Genomic DNA, 25,021 nt, shown 5'->3' on the forward strand with positions numbered 1-25,021 from the left:
TAATGCAATAATGCATTGAATGATAAACTACTTAAAATTTTTATTTACTTCTTTATATTGTATTTACTCTATGTTTATTTTCAAGGTCCTGGGTTCAAAACCCATATTGGAATATTGGATTTTTGTGTGGAGAAATTCTCAATTGCAGATCGGAGTATAGCAGTTGGCAATGTTTGCTTGTGCCCGTACCTGTAGCAAGTACGCGAAGCAGGTGGTCCGGCACCGGAAGTCCGTTTACATGTATAAAAATGTATGGCAACCTGGATGGCCAACTATTTTGAAATCATGTCCACTTTATGTTGTTACTAAAATGGTTATTTAACCTTTTATTTGTTAACTAGAGGTGTTCCCGATAATATATTCCTTATACAGAAACGACATTTATTTTCTATTTTTGGTTATAATGAATTCGTGATGTTATAATGAGTTTGGTTATAATGAAAATGGTTTGGTTTTAATGAATTCAACGAAACACCTCATTTGAAGCCTTTTATTTATTTAAGGAAACTGTCAAAAAAACAAAACTTACTAAAATATTAGAATTCAAAAGATTTACAAAATTTCGGTTAAAATCAATGCCGGATTTAACCTTAGCGCAATGCAGTTGACCCCTGTGCACTGTAAAAAATGTTACCCAATTATTTAAACTTCGCATAAAATTGATAATCATTACATATATATATATATGTTATACTTCTGTTGGCACGTTGTGGAAAAAATAATGACAGTTTTATGAAGCTCTCATGGATTGACAAGAACTACATAATTAAAATTGTAATCGCTAGCTAAACCAGCAATTATGTGTCAGGCGCAAAGTTTTCCCGCCAATATTTTCTTTTTTTTATAATGTTGCCCGTTTCAAAAATTGTAGCAATAACAGTAATAATTATTATTTTATTGAAATTAATTATTTGCAGACAATTAAAAACTATTTTTAATTATGTTGTAGCAGTATTTCTATATCTTTGAAATTTGAAAGATAAGACAAGCATATTTGATAACGAGTCGTTCTTGTCTTCCTAAATTTGCCTACCCAGCCCAGAAAGTATTGTAATTCCTGGATTAGTAAAAATAGTTGAATTAAATTATGAATAAAACACAATTTCACATAAGTGTAAAAGTCGATTCGATTTTTATTTTATTGCGGCGCTTGATCTTGTCGCAAAATTGTCATAATAGAAGCTATACCTATGTATTATTTAGAGTTTTCGTTATGTATAACGCGTTTTTGTCAGGAAACAGTAATAATAAACACCGTTGAATAGTTGGATTCTGAAACCGAGTCAGTGAATGAAATATTCCGATTAAATAATCTAAAGTTATCGTGAATTCTCTGTACCGTATGCAAGCTGAAAGCAGGGTTTTATTTTTATTTCTTGTATTAAAAGTATATATGTGTCTGAAAGATGATATGGTTTGTAAGAATGTTACTTGTGAGATGACGTCCGACAGATAAGTTTGGAAGAAAAAGACATACTGCGCCGACCCCAAGTAAAATTGGAATAAGAGCAGGAGAATGATGTATTAAAAGTATATATATTAGCTTTTATGGAATATTTTTGTATATTCTTCCGTTGAAATATTATATTACCATAAATATATTGTGAAGCAGCCAATACACCTATTTATTTAAATGTTTCGTGTAATGGCCTCCTAGAACTAATTTCATAAATAGTTCGGAGAGTTCGTTTCCGCAGGATAAATACAATTTCAATATATGACATGAGACTATGCAATATATAAACTAGCAATAATCTGTATGTGAGTTTGTGATTGCTTAAATGGAACTACTAAGTCTTCCTGCTAGGGCATACAAATAGGTGTCCCACTGAAAAGAGAGAACAGAGTTGTTTATTGTCCTGTTAAGTTTAAAAATGAGAGATATAATTATATCATCTGCAAACAGTACAATGCCGCAATTCTTATAAACATAATGGTTTACATATATTAATAACAACAGCAATATAAATCCTGTGGTACACCGTTTTTAACCTTCAAATCTCTTCATTAAGGTAGGAGGAAATAAATTGTCTCTCCTGTAGAGTTCCTTTTTATGCAGATTAATGTAGAACAGTTCTCGGTAGAACCTATTTTCCGAACCGGAGGTGAAGTGGCTTTACATTTAATTCAATACTGTAATATGAGAATTCAAAAGTAACTTTTAAGTCTACTTGAATAAAGAATATTTTGATATGATTCAGATAAAAAGGACTTGAACGACAGAAATGCACCTAACACTAAATTTAAAAGAAAACATTTAAAAAAATATATTCAGTCTTGCGTATCGAGAATTATGAACAGTGATTAATAAAGAAATGTTCGTAGATGTAGCTGAACCATTAGAAAATCGCATAGAATGTGTAAATGGTATATTATTATAGGATTATTACTTTGCAAATTTCACATAGCACGGACAATTTGTCAAGACATGAAAAATCACATTTTATTCTACCACTGTGTTTCTTTCAATTATTGACATTTTGTCATTTTACAAACATATGTAAGATTGTCAAGTTTCAACTGTCAATTGTGAAGTTTGAAGCATCAAATTGTCGAATGTCGCCTGTCGCCACGACATAACAAAATAAATAAATGATAGTATCTTTTTAAATATAAATATCATATAATTTTGCAAAATGGTCAGGACTGTGTATTCTCCCGAGCATTGTCTTCAATATTTAGAGCAATATGCAACTCAAGAAAACTTTGTATTAGGTTTAATATTAGGCCAGGTAATATATCTCTATTTCGGTATTTTTTTTTTCGTTATTAATTGCAAGTTAATTAAGATAAAATTCACCTATTAACAGATAACCGATGCACGTGAAAATATAATTCACTTAGCCCGTACACCCGACGACAAAACTGCTGATACAGTTTCAGAGGAAACTTACGATTCACAAAAAACGGAATCCGTACGAAATTTACTAGGAGTGTCAGAAGCATGGGTTGCGGATCATGCAAAACATGTAACACGTATGTTACCAGGAGGAATGTTTGTTCAAGGTATGCATTGCTTTTAATATTAAAATGAATTAATTGATAAAGTATACAAACTTTAAATAACTTGTAATTTTAATAAACTTAAGCCAGATAATATTATTTTATGTGATCTCAACTTGATTTTTATAGGTATTTTTATCACAAGTGATGAAGATGTCTTTGAAGATCCTAACCATTTTAGTAAAATTAAAGCTGTCCTCAATTTCATACATAAAACTTTAAGTAGCAATCAGTATATGTTTGGAAACTATCCTCATATGAATGAGAGACTCATACTTCATATGTCTACTAGTACTAAAGTACTGACATGTAAAAGTATTGAGGTGGGGTCAAGTAAAACTATGTCAATGAAGCCAGTTGAGTGGAAATTTTTGCCCAAGATGCAGCAATGGCAAAGACTAGACTGCTATTATGAATTTGATGATGTTTATCCAGTCATTGTCAAGAAAAGTGGTATATCAGTAAAGCAACAATTTCAGGTATGGCATAATACAAAAAAAAACATATTTAGTGTGGGCTAAGTTTATTTATTGCATAGGTATTTTCTTATTTTTTTTTACGAATACTTTATGATTGATCTGTGTTTTCACCTTATTACCTCTATCACTAGGAAAACTTATAAGCTTTTTTTTACTTCAAATGCCATATACCTATATTGCTTGAGAATGGCCTTTTTAATTTAAATAAAATATAGATGTTTGATGACTAATTCCCAATTTTAATTACTTTCAGCAAATACTGGAAGTTGCATACAAAACAATACAATCAAGTGTGATGTTTATTGATGGAGAGTTAAAAGATGGTTCTGATGCTTTGGAACAACTCATAAAGAAAAAAAGACTAAAGAGTAGTACAAAGACTACACAAGATGCTCCAAAATCAATGCATGTTTCGTTATTTGTGCCTTTTGTAAGTAATTAATAAAATAGACAACTTGATGATTAGATAATTATCTTGATCAATAAAATTATTGTTATAGTTAGATTTATTCATTGATTAAACAATTAATTTACCTTTATAAATAATTATTTTACATTTTTATGAGTGTTATTATGCAAACAATGCTTAAGATCATATTGCTCTTACATAACAAACTTATTGACAAAATATCTGTTTTTTTTTATTGTAGGAAAACAGCCTTCCAGAAACAGTAGAATATCTAGAATGTGATGGTAACATACATTTTAGTGGGGTTGTATCCTCCAGTGTGTTTATGTACCCAAAAGCAACAGTCAGTGAAGCTATCGCTGCAGTTAAACAAGATATCATCCGTTCCCTAGCTTCCCGTTTCACAATGCATTGTGATGCTTTGATTGACGATAATTTGTTGCCAGAAGGTAAGGTTATTTTTCATTTATATCTTGCAAAGTAAACTCAAATTATTACCATTACAACTATATTATGTACAAGCATTATCTACTTATACTAGTTACTATAAAATTCATCTAGCTTAGAATTTAAGCTAAACAAATGATTTGACTACTATAGTTTAATCAAAACCTGTCTGGTTTTTTTAAATATAAAATTATATAAAAATCCTAGTCTTAAATTAGACACACTTGCATTTCACAAAAAATAACCTACCAAAAATTTGATAGGAAAATATTTCTTTTTTTTTTCCTTAATCTAATTTAAAGTGAATATAACAACATAGATATTAATTTCTATAACAATTGTTTGATAATTTTAGTGATATTCTTTAAAATAAAAATAATTATAAGTCTTAAATTCATAATAGTAAGTTCTATGTATTACAGAGAAAGTGTGTTTTAATGAGCCTCCACGTCGAGTCTTGGTGCCTGTGGGTTCACTTTATCTTTGTGACTATCTCTTTCCTGGTGAAGCACCAGCTGAAGCCTTGTTGTCTGTTAAAGAGCTCCTCGACTTACAAATTACTGAAGGCGATGTAGTGTGTGATGTTGAAACACCTGCAGGTATTGTATTATATCCCAGTTATATATTAATTAATAATGATGTATTTTCTTGAGCTATAAGGTGTTTTTCTATATCTCAGGGACTACTTAGCAGATTTGCATATTGTTGAAAGCAATGCAAGCACATATGGTTTTTGTGGTACTAGTTGTAAGTACCTCATTGGTTTAGTTCAAATCAGGAAGCATGTAAAGCCATTGGTAATATGCCTGAACTCTTCCCGGTTGTGTTGGATTTGATTTGGATTGATGAGAGTGAGGAAATAGAGATTACACCTGTGTTTGCGAGCACACTTGTGCACTATATGTCCTGTGTAATTGGCTGATCTCCCTTGAGATGAGTCGCCGTGACGGAAATCTGTCAAGACGACATATTTCAGTTGTGCCGTGCAGTGTTACCTCCATTCAATTCACCTACAATCTACTTGCTTACTTGTTTCATAAAGTTAGCCATGTTGGTTGATGTTTATGGATGGATTATATATTTACTACTTTACTCTTTAGGATCGTAACTTAAAATTGTATCACTACATAGTATGAAACAAAGTCGCTTCCCGTCTCTCTGTCTGTCCATATGTATGTTCAGAACTTTAAAACTATGCAACGGATTTTGATGCAGTTTGTTTTAATAGAGTGATTGGAGGTTTCTAATGTGATGTCGTAAATAAATACATTTTTGCGCTTATAAGCACTGGCTATACCCAACGAGATAGATCAAAATAATGTAATATAGTATTGTACACCTTAAAAAGGTCTTCTAAAAAGTCCGTGATGGTATATGTCTATCTCTTAGGGATAACCCACAATACCCATTTTTTATCCTTTACTTTTTACAAGAAATAATGACTTATTTATGAAGCGATTTTAAGCAATACAGAATTAATCCTTATCCAACTAAGTACATTGTGCATTTAATAATCACTATGACACTGAATTGATTGAATAAGGTTGTATATAAAGACATTCTGTAGTATATTTAGTATCGGCATGGCACCCTTGCAAAGCCGAGGGGGTCGCTAGTAGGTGAGGTAGGTAGGTAAGCGAGGTAGGTAATGTGATATTGTAATTATTGAATGTAATGGTAATATTATTATTTTTAGATACTTCCGAGTTTGACGCTTTGGATCGCGATACAAGCAGTGAAGAACTTCTGGCAACACCACAGGAAGCTAGTCAGTTCATGTACATCACCGGCATTTGCTTTGCTATGTTTGTCTTAATAGTGTCGATATTCATACATTATTATGACGCAATTGTACAATTCATGGGCAAACTACTCACAAGGTCTTGAATTTGAATTTAGTATACTAAATATTATAAGCCTTATTTGTTATTATTTGTAAAAAATTGTTTACTGACTACATTATTGATGTAATAATAATTTTAAATATATAAAACATGATATGCACCTGTTTTGTACAGACTTTGCTGTGTAATTTAGTATTTAATTTTCCATAAATATATAATTATTTTTTCTACAATATTTTTATTTATATTCTTAACATCTCAACAACTTATTACATAATATATTGAGCCTTATTTTTATAAAGTCGAAATGAGAGACTGAGGTACCAGGATGTTGTTCATATAACTTTTACATAGAACTAAAAACGGCTCGTACAGCTTTTGAAAATATAAATAATATTATAGTGTTTTGCAGCTTTTAAAAATATAGATAATAATTTTGTAGTGTTACTTGCACTTATAAATTTAAATAATCCTTATTAAGCGCTTAGGTACTACAATAATTTAGTTATGACTTGTTATTGGTAGAATCTACATTCCGAACCGGTAGTAGCTTTACTTAAAATAGTTTGTTAAATGACGATTCAAAAGTGCTTGTAAAAGCCTACATGAATAAAGTATATTTTGATTTTGATTGCATCGAATATGAATAAAATCGATTAAATGTTTGAAATAAATTTAACCGAATCGAATATTTCAAGAATTTTGCGCGAATGATTAAGATGTTACAATTCAGTCTTCAGTGCAGGTTGATACATTCGAAGAGCAACATTTTGTATATGCTTTAAATAGGATAATCGCTAACAAGTGAGAAGTATCAAACGATTGGAAAAATAAATAAAAATAAAATGAAATATTATTGCTTTTTAGAGGCGAAAAATAATTTAATGAATTATAAGAGTTAATAAGATTTCTATTTTAGCTTTAAGCAACCAGTTGAAGTTACATATATATACATAGATATCATTATAAAATAGTTACATAATATTGTCCAGCCTAGCGAGTACAATATGTAGATCAATACCAAAAGTCGCAGTATTTTGGGCATGGGCAAGCACCACTGAATTTTCATGTGCTTAATTTGTGAAAATGGCGGAAAATGGAAACCTTGTTTCGGATTTATTATTCTACCGAACTCTCAAATACTCGCGAACATGAAAGATCGGTAACTCAGCCGAATACGCAAGTGTCGAATTCGTCGTGACTTGCGATATACGAATTTAACAAAAAACAAATATTTAAACAAGAACGTCATTTAAAATAATCATTGGATTTACAGCGCCATCTAGTGGCGAACTATAGAGTAAAATAAACATTCAATAATCCAATAGATGGCAGCCAATGAGATGATGTTGTAATGCTATCAATGAGAATTTCATACTTAACACATGTTTTTGTTTCATACGAGTAGTCATATGCTCAAAAGTAAACTTCGAGAGTGACAGAGAGATCCGATACCATACAATAGTATTTCGATACTACATTAATCGGTCGTATCGCATTATCAAATATGATAGTGAGAAACGACAAGTGCTGCCTTTAATGTGTGACTATACAAGTACACACGCTGATTTCTAATAGAGGACTAGTAATATTCAACAAATCGTCAACATGTCGCGCATGTAGTGTTGTTATTTATTTATTTAATGTTTGTGGTTTTTAACTGTTTGTGGATCTTTGTGTTACTATAATGAAGTTTACGAGGCAATGATTAATGAACATTAAAGAATAATGAAATGAGTTATTTATGTGTACGGCTGATTATACGAAAAACCGGTTTAGATACAAGTTTTCTGTGAAATAAAACTGAGACCGACTTTGTTTACAATGGCGTTTTCAATAAATAAACTTAAAAATATTTTGAATATAAATAAAGACAGTCAGTTAACGGGTAGTGGTAGCTTGGACCCGGAAATTGGTTTCAAATTAGCGTTACATCCAGTTAATAAAAATTTGTACGTGACTGTTATCGGCGCCCGGCATCTCCCATCCTTGTTTGGACTTAGTCGAGCTCATGGATACCTCGTTAAGGTACTCAACTTTGTTTTTATTTTTCGACAAAATATGTAAATTTCATTTGGAAATGTATTTTATTAAAACTAGAATACTTACAAGAGGTAGAGGTACTTACAGATAAAGATATCGTTAAGTAAGGTAAGTACAACACGCATAGTAAATCATCATGTTTTTTCACATTAAAAATTACTATTAAATGAGAAATTACTGAATATAATGAAACTCATAAAGTATTCACGGAGTTTAAATATCGCCTCTTGTCTAATAGATTTTCTCATTAGGGCTATTTTACATTCCATAATTTATAAGTATTAAGTTAGGTGTATAGGTACCTAGGTGCGGGCAAACGATAAGCGTTTCTATAAATGGATGTTATGACATAATATTAGTATTTACAAATAAATCGTTACTATTTCTTTACGCTAAATGACTGCTCAATAACATAAAAATCTTATCATTACAGCTGACTGCATAATCGCATTACACATTTGGAATCAGTAAATTTGAAGTACCTATTTCTAGCATTAATATCAATATAAGATAAGCGAAATTGTAATTTTTATGAAACTACATATTATCGCTTGCTTTGCTCGTTTTTTTATTTAACACAAAGTACTCCTTTCGGGCAAAGGTTTGCTTTCCTATGGAAACTTGGACATGGTTTGTTCTACCACGTTGCTTTATTGCGCTAATAAACACTTAATTTATGTATGTAGTAGGGAACGCTGATAAAAAAATACATTTTTTTGTAATTTTTTTTGTTCGGTATTGTATAGGTATCTTAAAAGTCTTATAACATAACATATTCGAGTTTAATTAGTGTTCCACATCAATTGTACTTATTCGAAATGCTCTTTTGATTCTATTTTTATATTATTACAAAATAATTAAATTAAATAAAACAATTCTTATTAAGGATATTTTGCGCTTTTAAATGTAAATGAATAACCTGTTCACTGCATGTCTCAGGTCTCCTCTCATTTTGAGGAGGTTTCGAGGTTATCAATGCCTACAGGATTGAAAATTCAAAATTGCTTGCCCAGGCTTTTGTTCACAATCTATTGTCATCTCTAAGTAATATAAAACAAAGTAGCTCCCCGCCGTTTTTTAAATACGCAGCGGATTTTAATGCGGTTTTCAACAATAAACAGGTATTCAATGTGAAGGTTTATATGTATAATACCTGCATATTATGGTAGAGAAAATCCGAGAATTTCAAATTTTATAGCCTTCTTCCTAGCGGAAAAATATGAAAATTTTATTTTTATGTTTGTTCTTCAATCTAAATTTTGTGTATAGACAGTACACAACATATCACCACTTATTCCTTTTTGCATGCAAATTAAAAGAAGTAGGTAGTATGATTAAAACAAAAGTAATTAAAGTGTATAAATGTACACCTTTGCTTGTGATTGTAATTATCGTCGTGCTGTACGCTTGATCATATATTATTTATTTAATCAATGTATAAAATTGGAATGTGTTCCGAAAATAGTACGAGGAACAGTTAAATGAAACCAAATATATGCTAAAAACGTAATTAAACAGTTACATGAACCAACACGCAGTACGTAGTAACGTTTTATTAACGTCGAGTTCAAATACCAAACAATTAGTCGACACATGCTAATTTACTGCTTAACTAATTTTAAAAACGCTATGTATAAATGCGGTGCGTATGTAGATTGTAGGTAATTAACTAAGCTTATTTCTACATTTTATTGTTTGTTTTGTAAATCAATTCTAATGATTTCCATTTTTCACATATATATATTTTAATAGTTCATATGATTTTAAACGTGTTTTACCAAATTTAAATAAGGCAAACACTTTAAATATCTATTTAATTTATGTCGGAATAAGTTATACGTAATCGAAAACAGTTTTTTTTAAAATAATTTACCATCATTCACAACTATGTATATGTCATGCATGCTTAATAAGCGATTATTGTTTTTTCGCTATCAGAAAATGTTCTACGTCATATCTATAATTTATCTTACCCGCACCATCGGCAACGTATTACGTAGCCCAACTTTGTTTCCCTATATATATTGTTTTACCTACCTGAACCAAAATATTTCATTAACATTTTAATTTCAAATTTTGAGGACTATAATAGGACCTAGCTACTGAACGGTATCCGTAAAACACCACTAAAATGTTATTAACATATTTATGGTAATAATTCTAATGTAATTAGGTACAATCAAGCGTTATTATGCGGATCCTTACCTTGCGTGTGGAATTTTGTTCGATCGTAAATTGAACGTTTAAGGAAATTTGTATTTTAATTACTGACGAGGCACAATATACATAATATTACAAGTTATTCAAAAACTATTCTTTAAAATTAACCCACAAAAATATGTGCGTATAAAATTTTTGGATGTTTGCTTAAACTATTAATAAATGTAAAAAAAAGAAAACTCTATTACTTTATTATAATAAAATGTATGTACTCTGTAGGTAATGTTTATTTGATTTTAGTCACTTGAATTTAAGTAAGATTCAATTAAATGTAATGAACATTAATTTAATAAAATTATTTTCATTTCGAAAGAATTATTTAATTGGAATAATTATTGTAATTCTCTTTGACTATAAAAAAATGAATCACGGTGCATTTTTGTTTTATTCGTCATTAGTAGACGGCGTCGAAAACCACCCAGTAATAAGGTAATTTCGAACCACATCGAAATATTTAATGAAAAATCTATCTATATATCGGTCATATGTAGCGTAGATACGCTACAAAATTAATTTTACTTTCAAAGTTCCGCTAACAGTTTCACCGACATTCAAACGCCCTTTTTTCCATAATGAATATAACAGATTATTTGAGCTCTCGACCAATAATTTTGCATCTATTCGATGTCAAATATTGTTTATTTGTGTTTTTTCCCTCTTGTGGTTGGAATGGCCTATGGTTTTTTTTGGCATCGGTGCTGTTAGTAATATTAACCATTCCTTACTTCGCCAATGATCCACCAACCTTGGGAACTATGACGTTATCTCCCTTCTGCCTGTTGTTACACTGACTTACTCACTCTTCAAACCGGAACACAACAATACTTATTGCTGCTTAACAGCAGGATATCTGATTGGGTGGTACCTACCCAGACGAAGAGAAGGGTTTGCACAAAGCCCTACCACCAAGTTACATGTAATGCAAATGTTTTATTGTTTATTTGTTTACTTGACGAGTGATGATGAAATGTCTCAAGTTAATATACTTGGAGATAGTGACTTAAAATTTCAATCAATTTTCAACTCGCTCTGTTACGAGTATAGCGACGCTTCAGGTATCAAATTACGTATTTAATGAGACGAAAATTATTGTCGTCGCACTGATCGGGCCGTTATCGTTGGACGATTAATTGAACTTGCCGGATAAATTATGAGTTCCGAGTTGACGATTTGTCGCACAGATCCGGTATTTTCCGGTTTAAAATCTTATCTGGGCCTATATTTTTAAATTTGTTAAGTGATTATTTTGTTATATAAAAATCAAAACAATGTATTAGTTTTCATAAATGTACCTTTAAAGTAAGGTTAAACGCTTTTGAAATAGGAATTGTGTTCAAATTTAAGATTTGTTATAGTACATTCACCATCGTACTAAATGTAAACCCACTTAGTGCCGGACGTAATTTATGAAGTCGTGATTATCAAGTACGTTTCACGGAAATTAAATTCTCGGAGGCACAACGGCAAATATTATTATATAGATGGATGTACAACTTCAACACCTCCTCTTCCCCGTTAGGAGTTGTTATTATTTTATTAAACGTTTAATGTAGATTTACATATGCACGTATATTGTTTACTTCGTTTTAAGTGCGTACTGTACGGTATTATAATAAACCTTCGAAGTCGTAGCCTCTGGAAGTTGCACTTCCAAAATATCTTGAAAATTTTTTGGAACACCAATTATTAAATCAAAATGATAATGAATAAGTGCATGTCGTAATCTTTACTATTACTATAAATGCGAAAGTAACTCTGTCTGTCTGTTTTTCTTTTTCTGCTAAACCACTGAACCAAACGACTAACCTAATCAAATAGATTAAAATAGGTATTAAGCAAGCTTGAGCCCCAAGGCCTTCCTTGGGGTCGGTGATCGGCCTGTATGATTGATATATTAATAAATAGTTTTCCCCCGCGCCTATGAAAGGCTTATCTCCTTAAATAGGCTAATTTTATACCTAAAACCTACGACCGCCACCTAAAGAAGTAAAATAACCTTCTAATCTAATATTGACGGTGTACTGAACTATTATCTGATAAGCCGTTTGACCTACGTAAGAATGATGGTTTGAGATAAATTAAAAAAAAAAATAGCATTACGAATTGATAAAATAGTATGCTTAAAGATTCGAAGTAGCATATTAGGTTATTAAAAATTGTTATCTTTACTTTATGAATGTTATCTGATATGCGGTAACAGTCATGCTGCTAGCTTAACATCATGTTCTGCGAAGCGTAAAGGCAGAGGCATGTAAGTGAAGGTCACCGTTTCGGTTCTTATACTAAATGGTCTAGCTTTTTTATAATCTTTGCTTTGCGCGTTCACGTTAATTAGAGGTGGTTTGTTTTGTGATTTCAAAAAATTCCAGATTATACATATTAACGTGATCCCTGATTATATTGCTGACTTCCGTTACCGTAACCGTATCTGATGAAAAATATAGAATAGCTTTATCTATCTTTTTTAAGCAAATTGCTTATATATCAAATAATAACTTCAAATAAACTTATTACCTTATTATTTTAATTCCACTTTCCTAATACCTAAACAATTTTATATCCTTTAATAAAACTATCCGAAACAGTACGATAATACAAAATGATTTCCTATTCCTGGTAATAACAAGGGCCGGATTAACCATGTCGAGTCCCCTAGGCAATGCCGATCTCGAGAAGAAAGGTCCCAGGAGCAATATTTGGCTTTCACAATTTCGTTAACAATTAATATTTAAATTAAATTTTAGCCTACCGATGAGCCGCAAGGCACACAAAATTTTAAAAACTTTAACATTCATTCTGCGAAAAAATAATTAATATTTTCTTAATTAAACTAAATAAGAAATGACAAACGAGTGTTATTTTTATTACCTTTTTGAACCAAGGAATTCATATTTTGTGTTGATTTAGAAATTAACCCTTATCTCTACTTAACTAAGTAACTAACTACAAAACTTGAATGAATTGTATAAAAAGTCTACTGTAAGAATAATATGTTCGTAACAAATATCTCAGAAACGAATAGGTACTTTGGTATATCTCAATCGGACTCTTTATACTAATATCGGACATTTAAACCATTTTCTCAAGAGATATGGAAAAGTTGACTTTCTCTTAATGTTTGTAATCGATTTCGCAGCTACGTTAGATATTGGGGATATTTTTAAACACAAAGTATGTAATAAGATTTACCTTTTGCTATGTCAGCTGTGTATGCGTAGAACAAACAATGAATAGAATTCAAGTTAAACTGGGCGGAGACGTATTTGTCTGTGTGGTTCAAAAAATATTGATTAACAAATTAATTTATTTTTGAATTTAATAAATCTTACATATTAAGATGATTTGGTTTTAAACATATTTTATATCCATTTTACTCTTCAATTATTTATATATAATAAATAAATAAATTAAATACTTGCATTTAGGCCTTAGGTAAATAAAAATTTCGTAGGTAATATTAAGTATCGCTTTGCTTTGTGAGTAGTTTAACATGTTTGTAAAATAGCTTATTTGTACATTTTTGGCAAAACTACGGTTTAAACGGCGTCACGATTTGATGGCGAATTTGTACAGATCCCGACGATATAAGAATACAATTTTTCGCCGAGGGCTAGGCTCCGCGCTCGTAAAGAAACAACCTAGGGGTAAGAACGACTTAAGAAAAACAGACCACATAGTTTCCGGAGTTAACAGAGTTTTCTTTGTCAATTTTCTGAAAAAACATCCACACATATGGATCTTTCACAAAATATATCATGTTACTCGGATTTTTGCATGACAAATGTTTCACGGCTTTCTTTTTTTTTTCAAAAGCAAATTTAGATTAGAAAAAAAATTTAAACTGTTTTTTTTTTTCTTTTTAAATTCGAGTACAAAGACATATCGAAAATCGTATTATTAGTTTTCATCTTTATTTGACGTGATCTATAAAATTCTCCTTCAAATCGTGTCGCCGTAGGAACCGTATAATCCCCCATATTTTAAGAAACTAGCCATAAAGATACTTAAATTAATTTAATTTTTATTAGTCAGTATCGGTCTTATAAATCTGAAAAACTTCTCAGAAAATCTCAGATTGATTTATACACACAGATACACTAGTTTTTTTTCCAATTTTATAACCATCCCTGAATTCCCAACAACATTTCGCTATGTTTTGGAAGTCACATTCTAAAATCTGGGAAATATTTTAGGTACATAATTGTTTCTGATTATATTAAATATATATATATATAAGGCAATAAAAGATACCTGAAAATGAAAATAATGTATTAAAATAACAATTAATTTTATGTGACCACGCAGTGATGGTTATAATTTTTTTATTTATATGAATATATACTATTCCACTTAACTACTTATCCACTCCAGTTCTACTTAAAAAAATCTTATAATAAATTCGGCAAAATTTAAAACGCATTTTTTTTAATTCATATTTTATATAATAGATTATTAAAGATCTAGACACGCGGTAGCGTGTCAGCCAAGTTCTAGTAACAGAACTGGCGAGCAGCACCGTGTGTAATATCAAAGATATCGCGCCAATTCAATGACGAAGTCGTTTATTTTTTTGGAATATATAACATATTCTCTATCTCTCGTATTCTTTATATATATATATATTTACAAGTTATAGTCTTGCTATAGTAACAAGTAAATAAACATATTATCAACGGCAGCGTCTACAAAATGTTTATGTAGTACTAGTTTAGCGTTATTTCGGAAAATCCTAAAGAAATTGACGACCTCTGTGGTCGAGTAGTATGTACACCGGTTTTCATGGGTAAGCCACTCCGACGTCCCGGGTTTGGTTCCTGGCCGAGTCGATGTAGAAAAAGTTAGTCTATGTTGTCTTGGGTCTGGGTGCTTGTGGTACCGTCGTTACTTCTGATTTCCATAACACAAGTGCTTTAGGTACTTACATTGGGATCAGAGTAATGTATGTGATGTTGCCAATATTTATTATATTAATAAACACCCTTAGGTGCTTTATTAATAAGATTTTTAAAATTAAGAATTATTAATATTTTTGTTGAGTACAACAAAAATAAAAATATTATAAAGTTTACCAATAAAATTATAAAGTTTTATTGGTAAACTCTAGCTGGTATATTAGAGCCGAAGGCTTAATAACTTGGTTCGACGATAACCATGTTATGCTTAAGTAGGGTATGATATTGCCAATGTTTATGAGTAAAGACGACCATTTATCATCATGGCCTATCTCAGTTATACCTATTATTATAGGCTTTACCCTGTATCATCATAAACATAAACAGCGGTTATAAAAAAATTACAACGCTGAGGCGATTGTTATCTTCTACCGAAAATAATAAAAATGATCAATTTTAGTCTTAGAAGGTACATACTGATATAATATGTACGTCAATACGACATAATTGACCGGCACAACTAAAAGCCATTAAACTAAGAATTGAATTGAATTGACATAATTGACGACCTCCTTGGTCTAGTAGTGTGTTCACCGGTTTTATGGGTACGCCACTCCGAGGTCCCGGATTCGATTCGATGTAGAAAAAGTTCATTAGTTTTCTATGTTATCTTGGGTCTGGGGTCTGGGTGTTTGCGGTACCGTCGTTATTTCTGATTTTACATAACACAAGTTCTTTAGCTACTTACATTGGGATCAGAGTAATCTATGTGATGTTGTACAATATTTATATTTATAATATCGTACATGTACGTTTCCAGTTTTCGTAAATATACTTATTTTAATTGAAACATAAAATAAAATTACTTTATTATATTTCAGGTCAAAATGTTTCCCGGCGATAATAAGTACGAAACTACGTTACAAGAAAGTTCATGGCCTATTTGGAACGAAGATTTTAAATTTCAATTAAAACAAAAGGATGTGAAGAAAGCAACTGATAAAATTGATCTTCAGAATTTAGTTGCCGGACATTTTATATCACTCACTATTTATGCATTATTAGAACCAACAAAAGCTGATGTGGATAGAAGAAAAAGTGCCAAAACTTTAGATTCGAAGACATCTAAACCAATGACTGAAGATGAACAAAAAACAAAACCGGGTAATCTATTTGGGAAAACATTTAACAGTTTCAAATCTACAAGGACTGAAGCGATTGCACAAAAGTCTATATTAGAAAAAAGACGAACTGTTGGGGCAGCTACATGGAATTTCGATTCGAAATTATTTCAAAACGATCTCAAGAATGGTTTAATTGGCACTCCCGATATTTGGAGGCCGATAAATGCGATTGCTAGCGGATTGTCAGCCGCTGATTCTAGAGTAAGTATTATAATATTTTTACCATAGCAAATAACAGAACGTTTTTAACCAAATTTGAGGAAAGAGAAAATTTTTCCTCTCTTCTATTTTGTTTATTGATGGCATTTAAAGTTCGGTAATAACAATAAAAAAAATAATCGGTCAACAAACGGGAAAAAAGAGTACTAAACTGTTTTGTCGCCTATTTACAATAAATATGTATATTAAACAATATTATAATAGAAAAAGTATCAAATCCAGCGACGTCTCACTCGTATTTCCCTACGGGTCAACTCGCGCCTAATTTTTCTGATGGGTTTTATTTAGGCTCCAAAATTTCAAAAACTTAATATATTGATACAGTTTAAATATAGTCTGTCAACGTTTGTTTGGAACTCGTACGGGACGTCATTATTTCTTGTTGATAAAATAAATTGTATGTATCAAATAATATCACTTATTAATATATTATGGTATAACTTGTATGTCCTGAAACTAGAAACTAAAATAAAATAAAATTTCCATATAAATATTGGGAATATATTTTGACTGAATTCGAAATAAAACAAACAAAACCGTCTCTTCTAACTCCTCTTCCTGTCCACTCCACTCCACCTATGTCTTTATTATTTCGTATGATTTGTGTTATTTTTACATAATATTTAATGTACTGCTTATTAGTAGATTTGAATATTATTGTTCATTTGTACGTTAATATTATTCACTCGTTAACTTTTAATAGCTCTATAAAGCATTGTTTTTGTTATGAATGACATCATCATTAACATTGTTGAATTCACATTTTTTTATGGCAATTCTGACTAAATACCTATTTTTTTACAGCAGAAGTTGTCTCTTGCGGTTTTATCCGCGTTTAGCATACCTCCTTCGCTCCCGTAGCCTCAGGAAGTTAGATATCAAATATCAAATTTTTCTACGGTTACTACCAGAAATAAGCGTTTCGAACCAAATAATAATAAACTCATCAGTTTTATTACATTAACAAAGATAATAATATAATTTAAGACACGTCTTGAGAATTAATTGAATTAAACATATGCAAATAAAATAAAACTACTTGTACGGTTACGTAAATTAGTTATTTAATATGTCATAGTTACTCGTATGTAAATGATATAGTTTTATCTTACATAAAACGTCAGTTGTTATAGAAGAACATAAATCCAATTAATGTATGATTCATCGGATTGGTTGACTTTTATATTCTCGCTTCTTTAGTGTATCTGACAATAGAATAGATTTGACCTCGACCGATCCCAGTTAGAACATGTACCCTATCATCATTACGCTGACGCAAGACGTCGACCTCGATTCATTTATTTTTTTATAAGATGCTTACATTTTACAGCAATTATGTAATTAATGTCTGGTTTAAATCCAGGCATACAGCTAAACTACGAACTATTGTAGATGTATAATGTTATAAAAATAAATATATCAATAGATAGATTAAATATGATTATATAGATAAAGAGCCATACATAATTGCACTGGGGCAGACCTTTTCATGTTTGATATCCTTTTACCTATTTTGGCCGAGGTAGCATTTCTCCTGGGATGTTAAACATCTGCGCAGATCATATTATAAATGCATAAGTGCCTGCGCAAACACACGTGACCTCTAATTTTTTAATCTGATAGAACGGAAAATCCGAACCAACGGCTTCCCGTGCTTTCCGAGGCATGACATTGACAACATTACGGATGACTGTTATGACGGAAAACTCAATGACTTTTTTACTGACCCGACTCGAGGTTGGAGCCCAGGATCTCGGGGTCAGCGGCCTCTTTATTTGTTTAAGCATCACCAATTGGCGTTTAATAAAGACCGTTATCATTTACCTACATCGATATCCTGGCTTATCATATTGTAAATTATATTTAATGGAAACGAAAACGTTCTCAAGGCTTAGAAATAAATTTATGCGATTACTGACATCGAAGGGAGTCACCGGCTCGCTTAAAACAAAATAAACAATTTCGGTTGAATATTGTTCGCGAGTTGTTTCTGTAATAATACAGTTATTTTCTTGATTTTTAAGATTATGTTTTTAGCCGCAAGATATTTATTACTTTGTGTTGTTTATTGAAATTGAATACGAATGTTACTACATAGTTAGATTTTCATCGTGATGAACTAATTATACCTTTATTAAACATGAAGGAATATAAAAAAAAAAAATCTTACTTATGTATGGTGATTTTTAAAAATAATAAACATATTGAAATTCTAAAATCTACAATAAATACTTAAAATTTGAGAAACATATTTAGTTGAACAATAAAATGAAGAGTAAATGCCAGTAATATTGTCTTTTATGAATATTTTAGCTGTTCCAAACATTAAAGGTTTTGTTTGTATTGAGCACTTTGTGAATTCTCTTTGTAGAATTTTCGACATAATATAGAACATTAAGATGATTCAGAACAAATAATCGAGGCTAAAATATTAGTAAATTAATATTATTATTATATAGAATCAAAGATAATATCGAAATTCAAAGAAAGATAAAATCACAATGTATTTTATTTAACAATACAATCAATAGTATTTATACGCCTCAGCATAACAACTGTGTTTTACATTGAGAAATGTATCGATTTCTCATAGTGCCAATGTCGATAGGTGGTGACCACATATGACCAGATGACCATTAGCCCGTCCGTGTCTATCTACTTTATATAAAAAAAAAACTGCTGAACATCTGGTCGAATAAAATCTAATTGTATCCATTTGCGGTAGTATTATAGGTTTAGACTTTTGTTAAAGAGATACAATTTTAGCTTTGAGCAATCAGCTCAAAGAAACGTCCTGATCAAATCTGATTTGCGGAATTATGTCTTCACAAATCACGCATTTACATATATATATATATATATATATATATGTGAACATGACGGAAAAATATCGTAAAACAAACGTAGCATTTGAAAATTTTGTACTATTCACTGTATATTTCATAAGAAAAATATCAAAATAAAATTATCCGTTAGTATGAAAAATAAATTTAATACTAAGTACTTTAATTTTGATGCTGTTAAATTTTATGACAGTTGCCAATAAGTAGATGTATGTACATTATTTAATCTTATATTTGACTAGCTGTTATCTGTCCGCTTTGCAACAAATAAAAAAAAGGAGCTGGTTCAAAGGAATTCAAAATTGAACAGCCCGTAACTATTTACGGTTCGCATCGATTTGTCATAACTCATACTCGACAGTTGTTACAAACGTATGTCAATGGAACGAATGAACGGAAAAATATATTATATGTATATATTAAATATAATTTGTTAATAAATAAGATATCTTATATAAACAATTATTTGATGCATACACTAAGAACGAAACGACGTGTAAATGTTATTTTTAGTGGTACCCGTTTTTTATTTATTTCGCCATCTGTTTTTCATATTAAATCGAAATTTAAGCATTAACTTTCGAGAAACTTAATTTATTGCATATTCTTAAACAATAAACCATTGAACGAAACGAAATAAAATAAGTATTAAGTATAATTTTAATTCTGTTCAAAAAGCATTGTTCATTCCAAATTATAAATATACAATATACATGTATGAATTATATTTTTTGTCTACAGAGAGAAAATAAGAAAGGGCAGCTCGAAGTTACATTACTGTACACGGCAAGTGAAGACGGACTAAATGATACGGTGCAGTTGACTGTAAACAGACTCAGGTGTTCAGTCCAAACTATGCAAGAGCAAGAACAATACAAAGGTAGGTACAGATACAATTAGAATAAGTCGTTTGTAAGCAATACTAATAGCTTGCATATGATATGCTGTTTGGATATTAATTATGTCAATGTTAAGTCTGGTTATATAAGGTGTCGTTTTGTTTTGTTGATAAGGTAAAGTGATTTAAATAAACCAGTGTTCGCTCAGTGGTCGAAATTCGACCATAATTATTTGAGGAAAGCATTGATAGTTTTGTTTGTTACGTACATTTTATTAAAGATCTTAAAATTAATATTTGGAACGCGGCTCACCAGACATGTCCCCCTAAATCTTTTTCTCTCTATCTGTTTCTATTACTCACGATTTTATATAACGTTATTTAACATGTTTCATTAGAAAATATTTAATTTTATTCAATTATTGTTAAACGATGTTAATTAGGTCTGTTATTTAATACAGGGAATATAGCGAAAGGAACTTCGTTTCAACCTTGTCTTCCAAGACACTTCTCTCTATTTTATTGATAACGATAAAGCTCGTCAATAGCTATCTTAATAAAAATGAAAATTGGTTGACAAACGAAGGTTTGAACTGGTTATTAAACTGTTTTGTTGTTGTTTTGTAAAATATATAGCTTTTGGTATTCTGTTGTTTCGAGAAGAATCTAGATTGAGGATTGATTCAGTATGAGAGATTTTTCTCATGATTTCGTAGACAGTGGACTCTGTTATAATTTTTAGAAAACAATAAGATACTGACTCAGTTTCGCTAAATAACCATTATTTATCCTTAAAACCAGGAACACAAAATTAGGATAAAAATGTAAATTATAATTTTGACATCGATAAAGATTTTTCCTAATTAAAATAATGTTATATCAACAAGTACGGTGTCATTTATTTTGTCAATAGGAATATTCAAATAACTATAAATAGATTACAAGTGCTGTTTCTTGTTAGCGCAGTTTGGAAAACGAAAAGTTGATAAACGGATTACTCCAGTTAAGCTTTGCATTAAAACTTTGAATCTTAGTTGATGTAAATCTTTATCGTTTCGTTGCTCTTCAAAGTTCGAGAAGTAAACAAAGTTTTAGCTATGAATATAAACTTGACGTGAAATAAAAACACGTTGCGATTTAGTCTTCTGTAGACCAGCTGTTAAGAATCTCTTCATCGGGCGTTACAGGATGAACTTTTCGAAGGCATTTACTTTCATTGACGTTCATTAAACACTTTTTCTTTCACTTTTGTATCGAATTTAATATGTAAGCAAATGTAATATAAGTAAGCAATCGATTAAATAATAAGTCGCTTTTCTGTATTGTTTAATACAATAATTTTGCACTTTCAAAGCAAAATCAAACCAAAAAGGTTGAGCTATGAATGAAATAATTTTCTATAAAGGTAATACGAAGGGACGTTCCTTTTTCACATTTAATATTCATGTTCTATTTGCAATCCAAGCTGGCTATAAGTTTAATTACAGATTTGAATTATCTTCATCGAACATTTTCATTCGTAAATAAAAAATAAATAATAAAGGTTCGAAAAGAGACAGATTCAAGTGATTTGAGATTTATTCATAAGTAGACATAAAGTAATACAATACGTAGAAAAAATTTAATTCCTATAAAGGCTATAGCTATAATCGGTAATTTTTTATTGGTTTAGTCGTGGCTTCCATATTATGTCTGCGCCAAACCTTACATGTTTAAGAATGGATTGCATTATCAGACGGACCAGTGGGCCGTGTAATGCTATTTGCTTATTAAAGAAGAGAGAGTAGGCTGGCGATGCTGGTGTTGAATTATAAACAGCAAGGTGATCGCAGCCTACTGACATACGTCGCAACGCGATGTAATGTATGCAAATTGCAAATACCTTGTCCTTTTTGTGATCGATGGATGCTTTGGAAGAGATAAATTAAGCCGAGATTGTATTTTAACTGAATTAAAAAAGATGCCCTACTATTATACTGAACTGTGTTTTATATAATAAAATCAAATCAATACCCTACCGCGATTTGTTTTTCGTTTGCAGAGATACTTTCTCAGTGTTTGTCACATTCATATTGGTTACGTTATATTATATAAATTGACATCTAGCTCCGTAGCTCAAACCCCTATTAAAATAAAATAAATTAGACTGTTAGGGTTATTTATGTTTAATAATAATAATCATCAATTATTTGGTCCTTGGACCGTACCCAGGATAGATCACATATAAATTATAAACACATAAGTTAATGTAATATACAAATTAAATTATTTAGTTATTTCCATGAACATGATAAATATTATTTAATAAAAAGAATTAAAACAGACTTAATTTGCTTGGCCTGAACTTAAAAAATAATATTGCTTTTACGTGGAAGTTTGTAAGAACAGTATAATTGTATTGGTATTTAAATAACTAAAATTTTACGTTATTTTTTGTTTTTGTCATGATTTTGTTTTGCAATCATAAATTGATCAATACAAGAAATAATTTAAGCATATATAAACTTATGGTCATCTAGTGGAGAGGACTCAAATATACAACTCAACATAAATTGTGTAGATCTAATAGTCCGATGTTTTGCGAAGTTTGAGTTTTATGTGGTATTTTAAAAACAATATAATTTATGTAAATCTACTTAATGAACAACCTACCCAGTTATTATTTTAATCTTATTTTTTATTGAGTTGTCTGGAAGAAAAAACTAATTAGCCGTAAGACTGCCACTTGTACATTTCTCATGGTGCTCAATAAAGTGTAAATAAATAAAAATAATTTACTTATAGTTTTGAATCTTAGCACTTGAAAAACGTATTACTACCATTTGGGATTTTAAACCGCGAATTTCGACTCTGGCGATTGATAATTTATTAAATTATTTTTTTTTGTATTAAACATTTTAATCTGGCAATACATTATTTTTTTTCAGCTCCCTTGTACCTGAAAGCGACTATATTAGAAGCTAATAAAGCAGAATGCTATTGGAAAAGTGATAGATTTGTCCCAACAATATCCGCCAGATGGGATCCGAAGTCGGCAACGGTGAAGTTAACGGTATTCAAAGCTAGTTTGAATAAAGTTAGCATTTATATTAGCCTCGGGTGTAAGACTAAAATGGCGAAGAAGGAAATGTTAGGGAAGGCCCATATTGATGAGAAATCTCCTTACTCGGACAGTTGGAGTGAATGTTTGAGGCAGCCGGGGATACCGAAAACGTTTTGGGTCAACTTCGAGTGATTTAATATCCTTCCATATAAAGTTACAAATATCTTTGAACGTTATAATAAAACAAACGACTTTGCACATTTAACCGTAAGGCTGCATTCACACAGTGGTCTGTTTTGCCGGATACGTTTTTATTTGGCTATGGGGTATGTATTGGTTCACGAATTCACACACGACAGTATTCCGGAACCAATAAAACACAACTCCAGTAGTGACGAATGCGTTAAAAACTACCCTGAAAATACGGACCTTCTGTGTGAATATGCATTTATGTTACATCTATGTGTGCATTGTTTGGAATTTAATGTAATTTTGAAATTCAAACAATATTAATGAATATTTGGAAATTAATGTATACATTCCCTTTGTTTAAATTCGGGGCATGTTACATAACAAAAAAGTATTGACAATATAAATTAACAATATAACCTCATATTTTTATACTTTATTTTAGTTAATGTTACTATTGTATAATGTAGCTGATAATTACGAAATGATTATATGTGATATAAATATTTATACTATAAGTGACTAAAAAATTTACTATAAACTTGCTATTATAATTAATCTGCAGCTATTTTTCCTTTAATAAATAAAATATATTAGTTTGTATGCATACATTATAAGTTAAATTGACACAAATTAAAAGACTTAGTAATGAGTATTTTGATAACCTAATATTTAACAAATATATTGATTATTTTTTCATTGTAAATTAGTTTTATTTTTCGATTTTCTTTCATTGTAGTTCATTGGCTAGTACTAGGCATTGTTTTCGACGTTTATGGCAACATTATGTTCCTCGTTGTAGGGTCAGTAGCAAAAGCAACGTCTGTACTCGTTATTAGAAAGGGAAGTATAGGAGAATACCTAACATTGCTTACTTTACTTACTTACTTTATACTTTTATTGTACACCACATAGAGAAAATAAATAAATACAGCATCGATCAAGCCTTAATAAAAGAATAAAAGAGGTGTACAATTTTGGCAACCTTATCGCTACATAGCGATCTCTCCAGGCAACAAACGGTGTGGGTTAGGTTAGCTCATGGAATATGAGGTGGGTGGTGCTGTAATAAAGAAAAAAACATGAATCTATTATTACTAGAACTAATAAATGCTTAGCTCTGTACTAAAATTATCTTAACAGAAAAACTTGTTGTAAAGTCTTATAATCGTTGCCTATGAAAAGGTTATACATTTTATTGGATACTAATAATTTTAGGATCACCAAACTATAATCTATAATACATTATATTATCTATTTCAGTCAGAGCGAGGCTATTTGCCACCTTTGACCAAAACATTTTATTGTGGACTAGTAGAAAATGAATTGGGCGGACAAATCGAATGGACTTAATTAACCTAATTAAAA

General features: G+C 30.6%; 2 protein-coding genes across 2 annotated transcripts; both read left to right on the top strand.

The window, feature by feature from the left end:
• The first annotated feature begins 2,549 nt into the window (after nt 1-2,549).
• Nucleotides 2,550-6,371, top strand: LOC125064067 (protein odr-4 homolog). Its single transcript, XM_047670844.1, has 7 exons — nt 2,550-2,732; nt 2,811-3,006; nt 3,133-3,482; nt 3,736-3,912; nt 4,133-4,340; nt 4,761-4,937; nt 6,035-6,371. Exons 1-7 carry the CDS (start codon nt 2,637-2,639, stop codon nt 6,223-6,225), a joined length of 1,395 nt encoding a protein of 464 aa, XP_047526800.1. The 5' UTR covers nt 2,550-2,636; the 3' UTR covers nt 6,226-6,371.
• A 1,353-nt stretch (nt 6,372-7,724) lies between these two features.
• LOC125064014 lies at nt 7,725-24,276 on the top strand. Its single transcript, XM_047670779.1, has 4 exons — nt 7,725-8,210; nt 16,219-16,722; nt 20,325-20,463; nt 23,349-24,276. The coding sequence occupies exons 1-4, from the start codon at nt 8,007-8,009 to the stop codon at nt 23,654-23,656; spliced, it is 1,155 nt and encodes a 384-aa protein (XP_047526735.1). The 5' UTR covers nt 7,725-8,006; the 3' UTR covers nt 23,657-24,276.
• Nucleotides 24,277-25,021: the final 745 nt, after the last annotated feature.

Source organism: Vanessa atalanta, chromosome 5, assembly GCF_905147765.1.
Source record: "Vanessa atalanta chromosome 5, ilVanAtal1.2, whole genome shotgun sequence".
Classification (NCBI taxonomy): Eukaryota; Metazoa; Arthropoda; class Insecta; order Lepidoptera; family Nymphalidae; genus Vanessa; species Vanessa atalanta.

What these genes read in the sequence shown, in the direction of transcription:
- LOC125064067 (XM_047670844.1), top strand. Translation starts at nt 2,637, where the DNA reads ATGGTCAGGACTGTGTATTCTCCCGAGCATTGTCTTCAATATTTAGAG. An exon ending in TAGGTTTAATATTAGGCCAG is followed by an intron (nt 2,733 to 2,810) that starts GTAATATATCTC and finishes ACCTATTAACAG; the next exon opens with ATAACCGATGCACGTGAAAA. An exon ending in CGATAATTTGTTGCCAGAAG is followed by an intron (nt 4,341 to 4,760) that starts GTAAGGTTATTT and finishes TATGTATTACAG; the next exon opens with AGAAAGTGTGTTTTAATGAG.
- LOC125064014 (XM_047670779.1), top strand. Translation starts at nt 8,007, where the DNA reads ATGGCGTTTTCAATAAATAAACTTAAAAATATTTTGAATATAAATAAA. An exon ending in TGTCAGCCGCTGATTCTAGA is followed by an intron (nt 16,723 to 20,324) that starts GTAAGTATTATA and finishes TTTTGTCTACAG; the next exon opens with AGAGAAAATAAGAAAGGGCA. An exon ending in AGAGCAAGAACAATACAAAG is followed by an intron (nt 20,464 to 23,348) that starts GTAGGTACAGAT and finishes ATTTTTTTTCAG; the next exon opens with CTCCCTTGTACCTGAAAGCG.